The following is a 14175-nucleotide window of genomic DNA, read 5'->3' as shown; positions in this document are numbered from 1 at the left end:
GACACACAATCAATATTTTCATCAATTCCATAAATTTTGGGAAACACTTTTAGCTGCGGAAAAGTCTGCAAGACAACACCATTTTTTAAAACATGATTTACAAAATTGTCAATCGATAGAGGAAGGGATGCTTTAAATACCCTAACAAAACCTTCTATAATTCTTAAAGAGTTCAACCCAACCTGGTCAGCAAGAGATTTTGTAGTTCTCCACTGCCCTGTATTTAAATCAATCAAACCAACGAGAGAGAGAGAGAGAGAGAGAGAGAGAGAGAGAGAGAGAGAGAGAGAGAGAGAGAGAGAGAGAGAGATGATTTGGAGACATCATAATAAAGAGAGTTGCAGTAGGCTAATCCACACATGATGTAACGGTTGAAATTTTACTGGATTTATCCACAGCACTAATCTGTTTGTCGAATTTAAGGTTGTGGTCAAAAAGAAAACCCAAGTTCCTAGCGCAGAGGATTTCATGAGGAGTGAAAGAGCCATAGTCCACGTTTATAATGCAGTTGTCCAAATAAGATGATTTCAAAACTGAAATTGTTTCAGTATTATTTCGTTTAGGTTCAAAAAATTATTGGAGAACCAGAGCTTAAGTTTCTTTAAGCTAGCCAAACGTCACATTGATAGGGGATCCCAAACAACATGTTTTGTGTGACTGTTGAGTTTTAAAAAAGATAACACAAAAAAGAAAAGATGGATTAGTATAATTACAGGATGTTTCTGCACACACTGACAACTCATTTTCTGATAGAAACACATTTAAGAGTGCATCTTTTTAGGATAGGGAGGCTTTAAAGAAGATATCAAGTCTTTTCTTTTACAATCTCTAGATGAATGGACAAATGTATTACTTTAAAGATTCCTTCAAACATTACTGTATAATGTATTGTTACAGATCAGTCCATCAGAAGATATTAGACTCACCTGAGATCAGCTGTGTGTCCATGAAGAGTAATCAGTCTATGACTGAACCAAGGAATTTTAAAGGTGAAGATACATCGCCTGATCAGAGGTACAACAGTTCTGTAAAGATTTGATAATAGGAGCTTAAAAACTCATCCATTAATATCAGAATGTCTGATTATCTTTATACTTTGTTTAAGGTCAATAAAGTTGTCTGGATCAGACTCAACAGATCAGATCAGAGTGTCTTTGAGTGATCAGACTATAAATGTTCAAAAGTCCAATAAAAGAGACTCTCATAATTTTAGGTAAAAGCAAAGTGTTTTTTTTTTCATGTCAAAATTCTCACATTACAAGATTAATGTTTTTTGGGTTTTTTTATAGACAAATAAGCAGATATAATTTACATTATATTAATATTAGTTTAGTAGGTATGTCTATATTTTATCTCATTATGACTTTATAAATCTGTTTCAGTTATGATTGTAAGTTTGCTGAAGTTCAAAGCACATTCAGATCAAATCTGAGGAAGAAGTTTGAATGTTTGTATGATGTAACATCAAATAAGAGAAACCCAACACTACTGAATGAGATATTCACAGAGCTGTACATCACAGAGAGTGAAAGTGGAGAGATCAGTAATGAACATGAGGTGAGACAGATTGAGACACAATCCAGAAGAACAACAACAGAGGAGACACCAATCAAATGTAAGGACATCTTTAAACCTTTACCTGAACAAGACAAACACATCAGAAGTGTGCTGACAAAAGGAGTCGCTGGCATTGGAAAAACAGTCTCTGTACAGAAGTTCATTCTGGACTGGGCTGAAGAGAAAGAGAATCAGGACGTCCACCTCATATTTCCACTTCCTTTCAGAGAGCTGAATCTGATGAAAGACAAACAACTCAGTCTTTTAGATCTTCTTCATCTTTTCTTCCCAGAAACAAAAGAAATGGAAATCTTCAGTGATGAATATAAAGTGTTGTTCATCTTTGATGGTTTGGATGAGTGTCGTCTGTCTCTGGATTTTCACAGCAGTGTGAGGTTGTGTGATGTAAATGAATCAACCTCAGTGGACGTGATGCTGACAAACCTCATCAAGGGGAATCTGTTTCCATCTGCTCTCATCTGGATCACCTCCAGACCAGCAGCAGCTGATCTCATCCCATCTGAATGTGTTGATCGAGTCACAGAAGTACGAGGCTTCAGTGATCCACAGAAGGAGGAATACTTCAGGAAGAGAATCAGTGATGAGAGTCTGTCTGATCAAATCATCTCACACCTGAAGTCATCCAGGAGTCTCTACATCATGTGTCACATCCCAGTCTTCTGCTGGATTTCAGTCACTGTTCTAGAGAGAATGTTGAGTGAAGCAAAGAGTCAAGAGATCCCCAAAACTCTCACTCAAATGTACACACACTTCCTGATCATTCAGACAAACATCAAACATCAGAAGGACTATGAGAAGAAAGTGAAAGATGAAGACATGATCTTTAAACTGGGTAAACTGGCTTTTGAGCAGCTTGTGAAAGGTAATCTGATCTTTTATGATGAAGACCTGAGACGGTGTGGCATTGATGTAGCAGAAGCATCAGTTTACTCAGGATTGTGTACTCAGATCTTCAGAGAGGAGTTTGGTTTGTATCATGGGAAAGTTTACTGCTTTGTTCATCTCAGCATCCAGGAACATCTAGCAGCTCTTTATGCTCACCTCTCCTTCACAAACTACAGCATTAATGTGTTTAATCAAAACCCAGCACCTGATCAGTTTAACAAAGTGTTGGACATAAAGAAACATAAATCATCAGAACACATTTTATTATCCGAGTTGCATCATAGAGCTGTAGATGAAGCTTTAAAGAGTAAGAATGGACATCTGGATCTTTTCCTGCGTTTTCTTCTGGGTCTTTCACTGAAGTCCAATCAGATTCTCTTACAGGATCTACTGACACAGATGGGAAGATTCTCCTACAAGAAAGAGGAAACTGTTGAGTACATTAAACAAAAGCTCAATGAGAATCTGTCTACAGACAAATCAATCAATCTGATTCACTGTCTGAATGAACTGGGTGATGATTCACTGGTGAAGGAGATTCAACATTATGTAAAATCTAGTTCAGTAGGAAAGTTCAGTCTCTCCTCTTCACAGTGGGCAGCTTTAGTTTTTGTGTTGTTGATGTCTGAGCAGAATTTGGATGAACTTAATCTAAATAAATTTATTGGAGATGCAAATAAAGCAGATGAAGTTCTTGTGAGACTACAGCCTGTGATCAAAGAATCCAAAAAAGTCCAGTAAGTAAAACTAAACAATCAGACCAAACATATTGGGCCTCATTTATAAAGCGTGCGTACGTACGCACAGATTTGATCGTAAAGTTTGCGTACGCAAAAATCCACGGTAAAGTCCATATTTATAAAAACTGTCTTTGACGTGGAAAAGTGCTTAGCGCCACGTCAGGGTCTGGGCAGACGTACGCACTTTTGCTTTTCTGATTGCTGCAGGTTTTTGGAAATATAAGCCAATCTTGCTGCTCGAAATTTGGTTTAAACATTGAGAAGTGCTCTTTTATATGTCTGTGACATTAATTAGGCATCGTTTAAAGGCAGAGATCTGAAACTGCTCGGCTGCGCACAAGTTCAAGTTCATTTGCGATTTATAGATTTGAAAGGGGTACGCGCGTTTTCTGCGCGTACGTTCGGTTTATGAATCACACGTACGCATTTTTGTTAAATGATCGTAAGATCAAATTTAGGATGGTTTTTACGCAGCATTTTATAAATGAGGCCCATTGTGTGTGTGTGTGTGTAGGGGGGGGGGGGGGGTATGGGGTTGAGCCAGTCATAACAATACTAAAACTAGACTTCTTAACTCTTTCACCGCCAGCATTTTTCATGATTTTCACGAAAGTTTAATGCCTTCCAGAAAATGCTCATTTTTAAATATATAAACATACAATATATGAAATATGAAGAACAGACCCTCTGCTTTCAAACAAAAAAATCAGTTTCATCCAATCTTCATGTGTTAAGTTTTTATCACCTCTCAAATATGTGTAGATTTCATTAAAAGCACCAAATTTTAAGCAAAAGGCTGAGATAATTCAATTTTTGTGAAGGACTTTTGATAGAGATCAAATGCAGTGCGATCTTTAAAACATACACGGACATACAGCTGTTTGCACTAGGGCAGGGATGGGCAACTTTGATAATGACGAGGGCCAGCATTTTCCTCCTTTATACCAAGGGGGCCAAAACCACACGCACATTTTACCATTCTTAATTTTCTTTATTAAAAAAACACAATATACAATTAGCCTGTCTTTAAAGATTTTAACTAGGGCAGGGACTTTAACGCGTTAATTAAGATTAATTAATTACACAAAAATAACGCGTTAAACATTTTTAACGCATTTTAATCGCACTTATTTTTGCACCGCGAAACATTTCTCATGAGTTTCGGCGGACCGATTATACTGGAGCACCAACTAGCGTTCATGACTTCACAACAAACCACAGTGAACATGAACCAAGAGGCTGATGAGATCGCTTTGGTTGGCCCCGTGGATGGGAATTTATTTTATAAAAAAACGAACGGATGTAAGCGTCGATAAAAGCATGGTTTTGTGTAAGCTATGCAACAAGGAATTCACATATCACCGCAGCACATCGAGCATCTCAATGCAAAACATACAGCAGCTAGCGTGGACATTAGCCCGACTCCGGGCACAACGACTTATTATTAGACGGGATTAGTTTTACATAGGGATGTGGGGTAAAGCAAGTTTTTTATCAGAGCTTCTCTGTGATTTTAGTCCAGTCCGAATGCTCCATGTCAGTAATCATTACGGACAATGTCAGTAAAGATTACGGCGTCTTTTACCTTCTGTAAAAAGGTCCGTAGAAATTACCTCAGGTAATACAAATCCAGTGCGAATAGACCAGCTGTAAATATACACGTAAATCGCGTCATTTCCTTTTAATTTGCGGGTTTCTTTTAAATATAAAAGCGCTTAAAGAAGCATTTACTTGCGTTCTAGACGGAGAAACAAGTCACTTACAAGTCAGTTTCTGAATAAAACACGACACAAACTTTAAAAAAAAAAGTCAATTTTACTTCTCAGAGGCATGGAACTGTTTATGAAACTGACGTTCTCCCCAAACTGAAATTAAACACAGTGTTTCGCGTTTTCCTTGTCTGTGCCATGTTGTTTGCACATCTGATATCTGGAAGCAAGGTAACGTGCACGTGAAGGCGAGAGGTGTCGCGCTGCGCCAACGAGTTACCCCTCCCACTTCTGAATGTTTTACAGAGATTTCTAATCCCGTCCGAATTGACCATTAATATTACCGACGTCCTGTGGTAAAATTACATTACGCCATCTACCCCTGTAAAACTAATCCTGTCCGAATAGGGCTCAATAAACAATATTTTGTTGCTTAAGCTTATGTATTCAGTCATTATTCATGGTACACTCTAAGAACTCATGGTACACTCTAAGAACGAATGTGTTAAAAACAACACATTAGTGTTGATTCTGGGACAACACACTAACTCCGTCGTCCTGGAATCCACCCATCTCTGTGTTATTATTGAAACAACACATTTTGTGTTACTTTTAACACAACATGTGTTATACTTGAACACAAAATCAAGACAAAATGACTCATAATGTGTTAAAATTACACATAATGTGTTAAAAGCTTACAGCACAATGATGTGTATAAAATTAACACATCCTTTCTAAGAGTGTATACTAAAATCCATGTAAAAAATTACTTCTTAATGTTCTCAGGTCAAATATTTATATGCGATTAAAATGCGATTAATTTAGATTAATTAATATCAAAGCCTCTAATTAATTAGATTAATTTTTTTAATCGAGTCCCGGCCCTAATTTTAACTAAAACTTTTTAGTTCTAAATTATAACTTTATTTTCAGTGGACAAGCATTTCAGATAAAACTTCTTAACTGCATTGCTAACATCTGTAACAAGCAAGGCACTTTTAAATTAGTATAGAGGAGTTTATTATCTGACCCTAAGAGAACAAAATTTTTTGAAATAAAAATACATAAATTCAAAACAAAATATATATAAATGATATATTCACATCTGAGAGCAATTCTGGCCCGAGTACGACCCATCAACCAAACCAGTGGCATTATTTTTAACCCGACTGGACCCAAATGTAAACTGACTTTTGTGCAGTCTGCAGCCCCGGTGGCCTTGTAACAAATTTGGAGAGCTGCTCCATTTGTTTATATGACGATGACACCAAGGTAACCGCTAAAACATACATTTAAAAATATCTGACATGTCTGTCTCAACAAAAATTAACCTATTGCCAGCCACACAATGTCGCAAGAGTCTTGGCAAATAGAGGAGAGATTTGAAAAGGACACTGACACAAACACGCGAGAGTTCAAGGCTTCTCGGGTCCGTTTGGCAAAAACACATTCATTTTAAATAACCCGAGGCCCGATTATTGTACCCGACCCGTGTCCGAGGCACGCGTGAAACTTTTAGACCCGAACCTGATCGGATCTCGAGTCGGACCTTGACGTCTTCTTCACATAAGTCTAAACACAGGCTTATGCTTACTGTGACGATCCGCGGGACATAGCGCCCCCTCCTGGTTGGGAGTATTTATGTCCTAATACAAAAATCACTATTTTAAAAGTATTTAATGTGGTCCAGCGGGCCGTATTAAAATTTACTCCAGGCCGTGTGCGGCCCTCGGGCCGCCAGTTGCCCATCCCTGCCCTAGGGCAATACTTCCAGTTTTTATAAGTTGCTGGTGGATAATAGCGGTATTGCAGATTGACAAGATATCTCGTCAATGGCGGGGAAAGAGTTAAGATGTAAAATAAATATTTGGTGTCCCCAGAGTACATATGTGAAGTTTTAGCTAAAAATACCACATAGATAATTTATTATAATATGTTAAAATTGCAACTTTGTATGTGTGAGCAAACATTTTTGGGTGTGTCCTTTTAAATGAAAATGAGCTGATCTTGGTTGGATAGTGAGATTAAGAGGCGGTATTATCCCCTTCTGACATCACAAGGGGAGCCAAATGTCTATGACCTATTTGCTCACATGCTTGCAGAGAATTGTTTACCAAAACTAAGTTACTGGGTTGATCTTTTTCACATTTTCTAGGTTGATAAAAGCACTCGGGACCCAATTATAGCCCTTAAACATGGAAAAAGTAAGAGTTTCTTTGTGTAGCATTTAATTTAAGAAAATCATTCTTACAAAAAGAGTTTTATGGGTTTTTAAGACCAGGTGTCTTCAAAAGCTTTTATTTAGAAGAGAGCGTTGATATCTATTAAAGCAGTAGTTCTCAACTCCAGTCCCTCCCCCCTCCCGGAATGTTTTGGATGTCTCCTTATATGAAACACCTGATTCAACTCATTAGGCTCCTTCCAGAATGTTTGAAACGTTTCCTTAATTAGCACACTAACAAGCTGATGAACTGAATCAGGTGTTTTATATATGGAGACATCTATAATGTTCTGAGAGTGGGGGCCCGAGGACTGGAGTTGAGAACGTCTCAGTTACGGATGTAACCCTCGTTCCCTGAAGGAGGGAACGGAGACGTCACGTCGTGACCGACGAATTGGGGACTTGCTTAGAGAGACCAATCTTCTTCGAGTACTACTAAAACGCCAATGAACTTGGCATTGAGATATTTGCATAATGCTGGCGCCACCCCGCCAGGTGCTATATAAGCAGCAGGTGCAAATATGGAAATTAGCTTCTTTTTGCTGAGAAAGCCAGGAGAATGTGACCGGCCGACAGCAGGGAGCAGCACCTGTGGCAACGGGACGTGACGTCTCCGTTCCCTTGTTCAGGGAACGAGGGTTACATCCGTAACCGAGACGTTCTCTTTCAGTCGGTCACTACCACGTCACGTCTGCAAAAAACCCTCCAAATCCCCTTAAGGGAATGGAGAAATAGGATAAGGCAGAAAGGCCGGGCACTAGATGTTCCTTTAAACCCACAGAAGTGCCAGCGACTGGGAAGCGCCCTACCAGAGTGGGATAGGAATGCTGCGGAAGCCATCGCCCCTCTTAAGGGCTAATGGTGGACTAAAAAACAGTAATAAGGACAGCCGTGGCTGTGTAAGCAAAGCAGTGCTCTGCTAAGGGAAACGTGGGCTGGTAGGATTAACCCCACGGAATAATACTCACAAAGGAACCCGATGGGACACAATGTGGAGCCCAAGCCAAACACGTAGGTTCGTAAGAATACAGCTAGTGAAAGGCTAACAGCCAATGCTCCGCAACAAAGGCTGCCAAGGCAGCGGAGGAAGAGCAATTCAAACCATTACGCATTTTTGCTCTGATGGCCTTCCATACTGAAAACTCAATTTGGAGCCTCAGTCGGGGCTGCAAGCCGACTTGCGAGTCTGCTCTCCGTGCCCTCCCTGGTGAGGAAAGAACACAAGAGGATACAGGCTCGATACGAACACTGTAAAATCTAATGAACGTATTAGGTGTCGCCCAACCAGCAGCTCTACAGATGTCTGTTAGCAAGGAACCACGAGCAAGAGCCCAAGATAAGGCAACACTCCGTGTGGAGTGGAGAAGGAATACCCTGAAGATTATAAGCCAGGGTGATAGTATCAACTATCCAATGAGACATCCTCTGCTTAGTGACAGCTTTCCCTTTCTGCTGGCCACCATAACAAACAAAGAGCTGGTCTGAGGTCCTGAGGCTTTGCGTGTGATCCACGTAGAGTCGCAGTGCGCGTACGGGGCACAACAAAGCCATGGTTGGGTCTGCGTCCTCGGGGGCAGCACTTGCAAGCTCACCACCTTATCTCTGAAGGGAGTGGTGGGAACTTTGGGCACGTAACCTGGTCTGGGTCTCAATGTTACACTCGAGACAGCAGGACCAAACTGAAGGCACGAATCGTCAACAGAGAATGCATTTAAATCCCCTACTCTCTTCACGGAGGCCAATGCTAGCAGGGTCAGAGCTTTCATTGATAAAAACTTCAGACTCGCAGACTGCAAAGGCTCGAATTGCGGTCCTTGAAGTGCTTTCAGAGGAGGAAGGAGGGCGCGAAGGGGTTTAGCCTACGAGCGCCTCTTAGAAATCTAATAACCCAATCATGCTGGCCAACTGATCTGCCATTGATAAGTGAGTGATGAGCAGAGATAGTGGTGATATCAACTTTAATGGTGGAGGGTGACAGCCTACCGTCTAACCTATGTTGAAGATATGAAAGCACGATGTTAATAGGGCATTCTCTGGGGTCCTCACATTGCGAAGAGCACCATGTGACGAAAAGGTTCCATTTAAACGCGTAAGCCCGTCTCGTAGACGGAGCTCTTGCCGCGGGACCTCAGATGCTTCTGACTCCAAAGGAGGAGATGACGAGCGAGATGCGACAGGTGACGGGAGCGCAAACCGCCTAGACGGTTGATATACGCAACGGTCGCAGTGTTGTCGGAGCGTACTAGTACATCCTTCCCTCGCAGCTCCGTAGCGAAGCGTACAAGTCCCAGATATACAGCCCACAACTCGCGGCAATTGATATGCCAATGCAACTGGGATGCTGTCCACACCCCCGAAGCCGTAAGCTCGTCGTACGTGGCTCCCCAGCCCGTGTCGGACGCATCTGTGTGGACAACAGCATGCCGCGAGACCTGTCTCATGGGCTCACCGGCCCTGAGAAACGCGGGGTCTGACCACGGGGGGAATGTTAGGCGACACGCAGATGTAATGGTTACACGATGGAATGAACCGAGGCAAGTCAGAATTGACTGGACGCGCTCTTCTGTCAAACGCGCCGATAAATCGATCGAGTCCAGTTCCATACCGAGAAAAGAGTTTGCTCTTTTCCCAGTTGACTCGAAGACCCAAACGGGCGAGATGCCGAAGCGTTAGATCTCTGTGCTCGCACAGCATCCGCCGAGAATGCGCTATTATAAGCCAATCGTCGAAGTAAGCCAATATGCGAACACCGCTCTCTCTGAGGGGCTTTAACGCCGCCTCCACTACTTTCGTGAACACACGGGGAGAGAGAGACAGCCCGAACGGTAAAACTTTGTACTGATATGCCCGACCTTCGAACGCAAACTGGAGAAACGGTCTGTGACGAGGGAGAATGGACACATGAAAGTACGCGTCTTTCAGGTCTATTGCTGCAAACCAATCTTGGGGCGTATTGAATTGAATATTTGCTTCGGTGTAATCATCCTGAAAGACCTCTTCTGAAGAGATCTGTTCAGAATGCGCAAATCCAAGATCGGTCGTAACCCGCCGCCTTTCTTGGGTACTATGAAATACGGGCTGTAGAAACCCGACTTCATCTCGGTAAGAGGGACCGGCTCGATCGCCTCCTTCGCCAGCAGGACTTCGACCTCTGCACGCAGTACATGTGCATCAGACGCTTTCACCGTGGTGAAACGTATGCCCGAGAATTTGGGTGTGTGCCGGTTGAATTGAATTTTGTAACCGAGGCGGATCATGCGTAAAACCCAACGATACGGGCTGGGAAGCTGAAGCCAAGCCCCCAGGGACCGCACGAGAGGAATTAATGGCACTACCGGTGTACCCATGGTGGGGCAGCGAAGTGAGACAGGTGGGACTGCCGGTACATCTGCTGTGACAGCATAAGTATCTACTAGGGATGCACCGAATCCAGGATTCAAATTCGGCCGAATACTGGGCTTTTTGACGGGGCTCGGGTTCGGCCGAATCCTAGATTTTTTTTCCACCGAACCGAACCCTAGGCTTGCGCTAAGCTGGTCGACGTCACGTGGCCGTTGATTACACACATCGGTTGCTGACGTGGATATGAGCTTTTTCTTTTGGTGAGCCTTAGGGGCTGGACACACCAAAACACGGCTGAAAACGCCTTGAGGACGCCAAATGCCAGCTTTCTCAGCCGAGCGCTTGGTTGGTAGCTGTGATGCTTCAGCGGAGAGCCAGTTGGTTGCTGTGGTAATGTCCCGCCCCTCCTCCACTGTAATTGGACGGCCGTGTGAAAACTGACATTGACGAGCGGAGCTTCTCACTCAAAGTTGAATATTTTTGAACTCTTGACACTCAGCGCCAGTTTTCAGCGCGGAGCTGCTTGCTTATTGGAAAAACGAACGTGTCGCAACGCATCGCTTTAATTATGCATAGGCTTATGGTAATTGTCAAAATAGTTTTTCCAACTTGTCATCCTGGCATAATATACAGTTAAAATTAAATAAAATTAAAAATACACTGCTGTGGACGTTGTTTACTTCATTAATGTGTTTTACTGTGTTAATGGAATAACAATGCGAGTAGGATTCGGTATTCGGTTTCGGTGCATCCCTAGTATCTACAGTATGTGTGTGTGTGTGACACTGACCTGAGCCCGCTGAGGGTGGAGGGAGCGGTGCCATCACCGTCTCCCGCAGAGTGATCCCATCCAAATCCAGGTCGCCCGTCTCAGCGACTCACCGAAGAGACCAGCCTGGGACACTGGAGCGTCTAAGAACTTGTTCTTCTCCGCATCCGACATGTCCACCAGACATAGCCATAAGTGGCGTTCCTGGACCACCATTGTGGACATTACACGACCAATCGCCTGCGCTGTGACCTTCGTAGCGCGAGGGCCAGATCAGTGGCAGCCCGGAGCTCCGATAGGACAGGCAAGTCGTGTCCTCCCTTGTGCAGATCCCTCAAGGCCTTCGCTTGGTGAACCTGCAGCAACGCCATTGCGTGCAGGGCTGAAGCCGCCTCTCCACATGCCTAGTGGGCAGCACCCGTTAAACCGGAGGACTGTCTGCAAGCACGGGAGGGGAGGAGCGGTGGCCGGACACAGCTGCATCGCGACCGCACGCTCCACGGGAGGGATCCCCGTATAACCCTTAGCGGCTCCACTGGTAAGGGAGGTGAGGGCTGAAACGGCCATAATCGGGTTGAAAACGGCGACTTTCAGGTTCTAGTCAGCTCCTCGTGCACCTCGGGGAAGAATGGTACCGGCGGAGAGGGTCGTGAAACCCGGGCAGCTCCAAAGAACCAATCATCCAGGCGGGACGGCTCGGGCTGAGGGGGGTGAACCCACTCTAACCCTACGGTCCCCCCGCTCGAGCGAGCACGGCCACCATCTCTGGATCGAACTCCGGCGTCACGACCCGACCAGAGGGAGGAAGGACGTCGGGGTCCTCAGAGGGAGGGGGCCCACCCTCGGGGGAGGGGGCACACCCTCGGATGCTGCGGTTTCCGTGGATTCAGAGGTAGGCACAACAGATTCTACAGACATCGTAGAACACAACGCTGAAGTCTCCATCGGCACATCTACCGGCTGTGGATGAGGAGGCTGAGAGCTGGAGGACGAATCCCCCGACACAGTACAGTAATGCGAAGATCATCCTTTGAGAGCTTCACAGCCGCGCCTTGGCGGCGTTCAGCACTCGCAGGACGTGGTTTGAGTTTTTCCCCGGAGGAAAGACAACCATCTCCGCAAATCCACAAGGGACATGTTCTTGCAGTGAGAACACTTATCCCCAGCAAACGCTGCCTCCGCGTGCTCGATGCCCAAGCACGAGAGACAACGCTCGTGACCGTCCTTCGGACCCATATACTTTCCGCACCCAAGATCGCACGGACGAAAAGCCATCCTGAAAAGGATGCTGATCTCCGGATATTCGAGAGAGTGGCTGGCTTTAACAAGGCACAAAGCTCTCCGTATCACTCTTTTAGGAAATTCACTCAGATGCTCAGTTGATGATGCGCACAGCGAAAGGCAACGCACACACTAAACTCAAAACAAAAAAGATGCAGAGCCGTGGAATACTGCAAAGCGTCCGCTGTGGTACTGCTAGTCCAACCAAATTCAGCAATCGATTCCAACAGAGTAGAGTAGCTTCTCAGTAGCAGATACTGCCGGCTTTCGAAGCGAAAAAGCTAATTTTCCATATTTGCACCTGCTGCTTATATAGCACCTGGGGGCGGGGCCAGCATTATGCAAATATCTCAATGTCAAGTTCATTGGAGTTTTAGTAGTACTCGAAGCAGATTGGTCTCTCTAAGCGAGTTCCCAATTCGTCGGTCACGACGTGACGTCGTAGTGACCGACTGAAAGGGAACCACTGTATTAAAGGATAATTAAGGATAATTTGCCCAAGAAGTTTATGTCTTTCTTGCTTTAGTTGAAAAGAAATCAACCGTATTTTTCGGACTATAAGCCACATTTTTTTCATAACTTGGCTGTTGCTGCGTCTAATAGTCAGGTGCGCCTTGTAAGTCAGTATGAATTAATTTTGACATAATGAGGCCAGAGACAACATTACCGTCTACAGCCACAAGAGTGGACTATATGTTGCTCCTGTATTTATATAATTCAATGGATTCAGTAATGTGGAATGACGAACTTCACGCTAGTTGGCTTGTTCGGTTAATTTAGACTATTCAACCTTCCAGGTAAGTTCTGTATGCTATGGTTTATCGTTTAAATAACTGATAATATTACTTTAATGTACAGACATCTATTCAGCCTGCTGCTCTGTCTGCTATTGTTTAGTTGAATAACTTGCCTTTCCAGATTAAATGTCTGATCTTCGGCTTGGATGTTGTGAAATCATTTTCTAAATAAACGCGATGTGTAGTCCACTGTGACTTGTACTACTCCGGAGCGATTTATAGTCCGGAAAATACGGAACTTCAATTGACCCCAACGGTTTGAAGGTTTTAATTGCAATTCAGTTTTAATGCAGCTTCAAAGTGCTTTAAAGGGGGGGTTCAATGGTATTTCATGCATTCTGACTTATTAACACCATAGAATTGTTTCCTCATGCTAAAAATAGACAAAGTGTCAAAAAAAGCATTTGGGCGTGTAACAGAGTATTTCTGTGCCGAATACACTTCGCCAGGGTTCGTACAAGTTTCGGAAAGGTTTTTCGATTACAGGTCCAACTGACGTTTCAGGGGTTTTCCATACGTATCACTTCTTTATATGGGCACTTCCCCCGGAAAACACGCCCACCCGTCAATCAGCGGGGACGCTACTTGCAAACATCTTATCACGCGACACAGTTTTGTTTAATTTCAAAACTCAACAATGGCACAAAAGAAGGAGTGTGCTTTGGGATGTAAGGAGAAGAAAGCCAGCCTTATGAAAACAATGGATATAGTTTATTATCCGGGGTAGCAGCGGAGTTTTGTGTGTGTGTTTGATGCACTGGATTTTCCCAACCGGGTCATAAGTTGCACGCGGTAAGTAACACTTCTGTCTTACGTTGGAAATAGGCGCGTGCATATTATATAAATGAGA

General features: G+C 43.7%; 1 protein-coding gene across 1 annotated transcript in view; it reads left to right on the top strand.

The window, feature by feature from the left end:
• The window catches only part of LOC141369446 (protein NLRC3-like), a 48486-nt gene that overhangs the window by 9653 nt on the left and 24658 nt on the right, over positions 1-14175 (top strand). Inside the window, exons 2-4 of the mRNA XM_073875841.1 lie at positions 898-1014; positions 1106-1213; positions 1383-3200. Coding sequence (XP_073731942.1) covers positions 898-1014; positions 1106-1213; positions 1383-3200 — 2043 coding nt within the window. The remainder of the gene's footprint in view (positions 1-897; positions 1015-1105; positions 1214-1382; positions 3201-14175) is intronic.

The sequence above is a fragment of the Misgurnus anguillicaudatus genome, chromosome 14, assembly GCF_027580225.2.
Source record: "Misgurnus anguillicaudatus chromosome 14, ASM2758022v2, whole genome shotgun sequence".
Classification (NCBI taxonomy): domain Eukaryota; kingdom Metazoa; phylum Chordata; class Actinopteri; order Cypriniformes; family Cobitidae; genus Misgurnus; species Misgurnus anguillicaudatus.
Note: the sequence above shows the minus strand (reverse complement) of the source record. Positions and strands in the feature narration are given on the sequence as shown.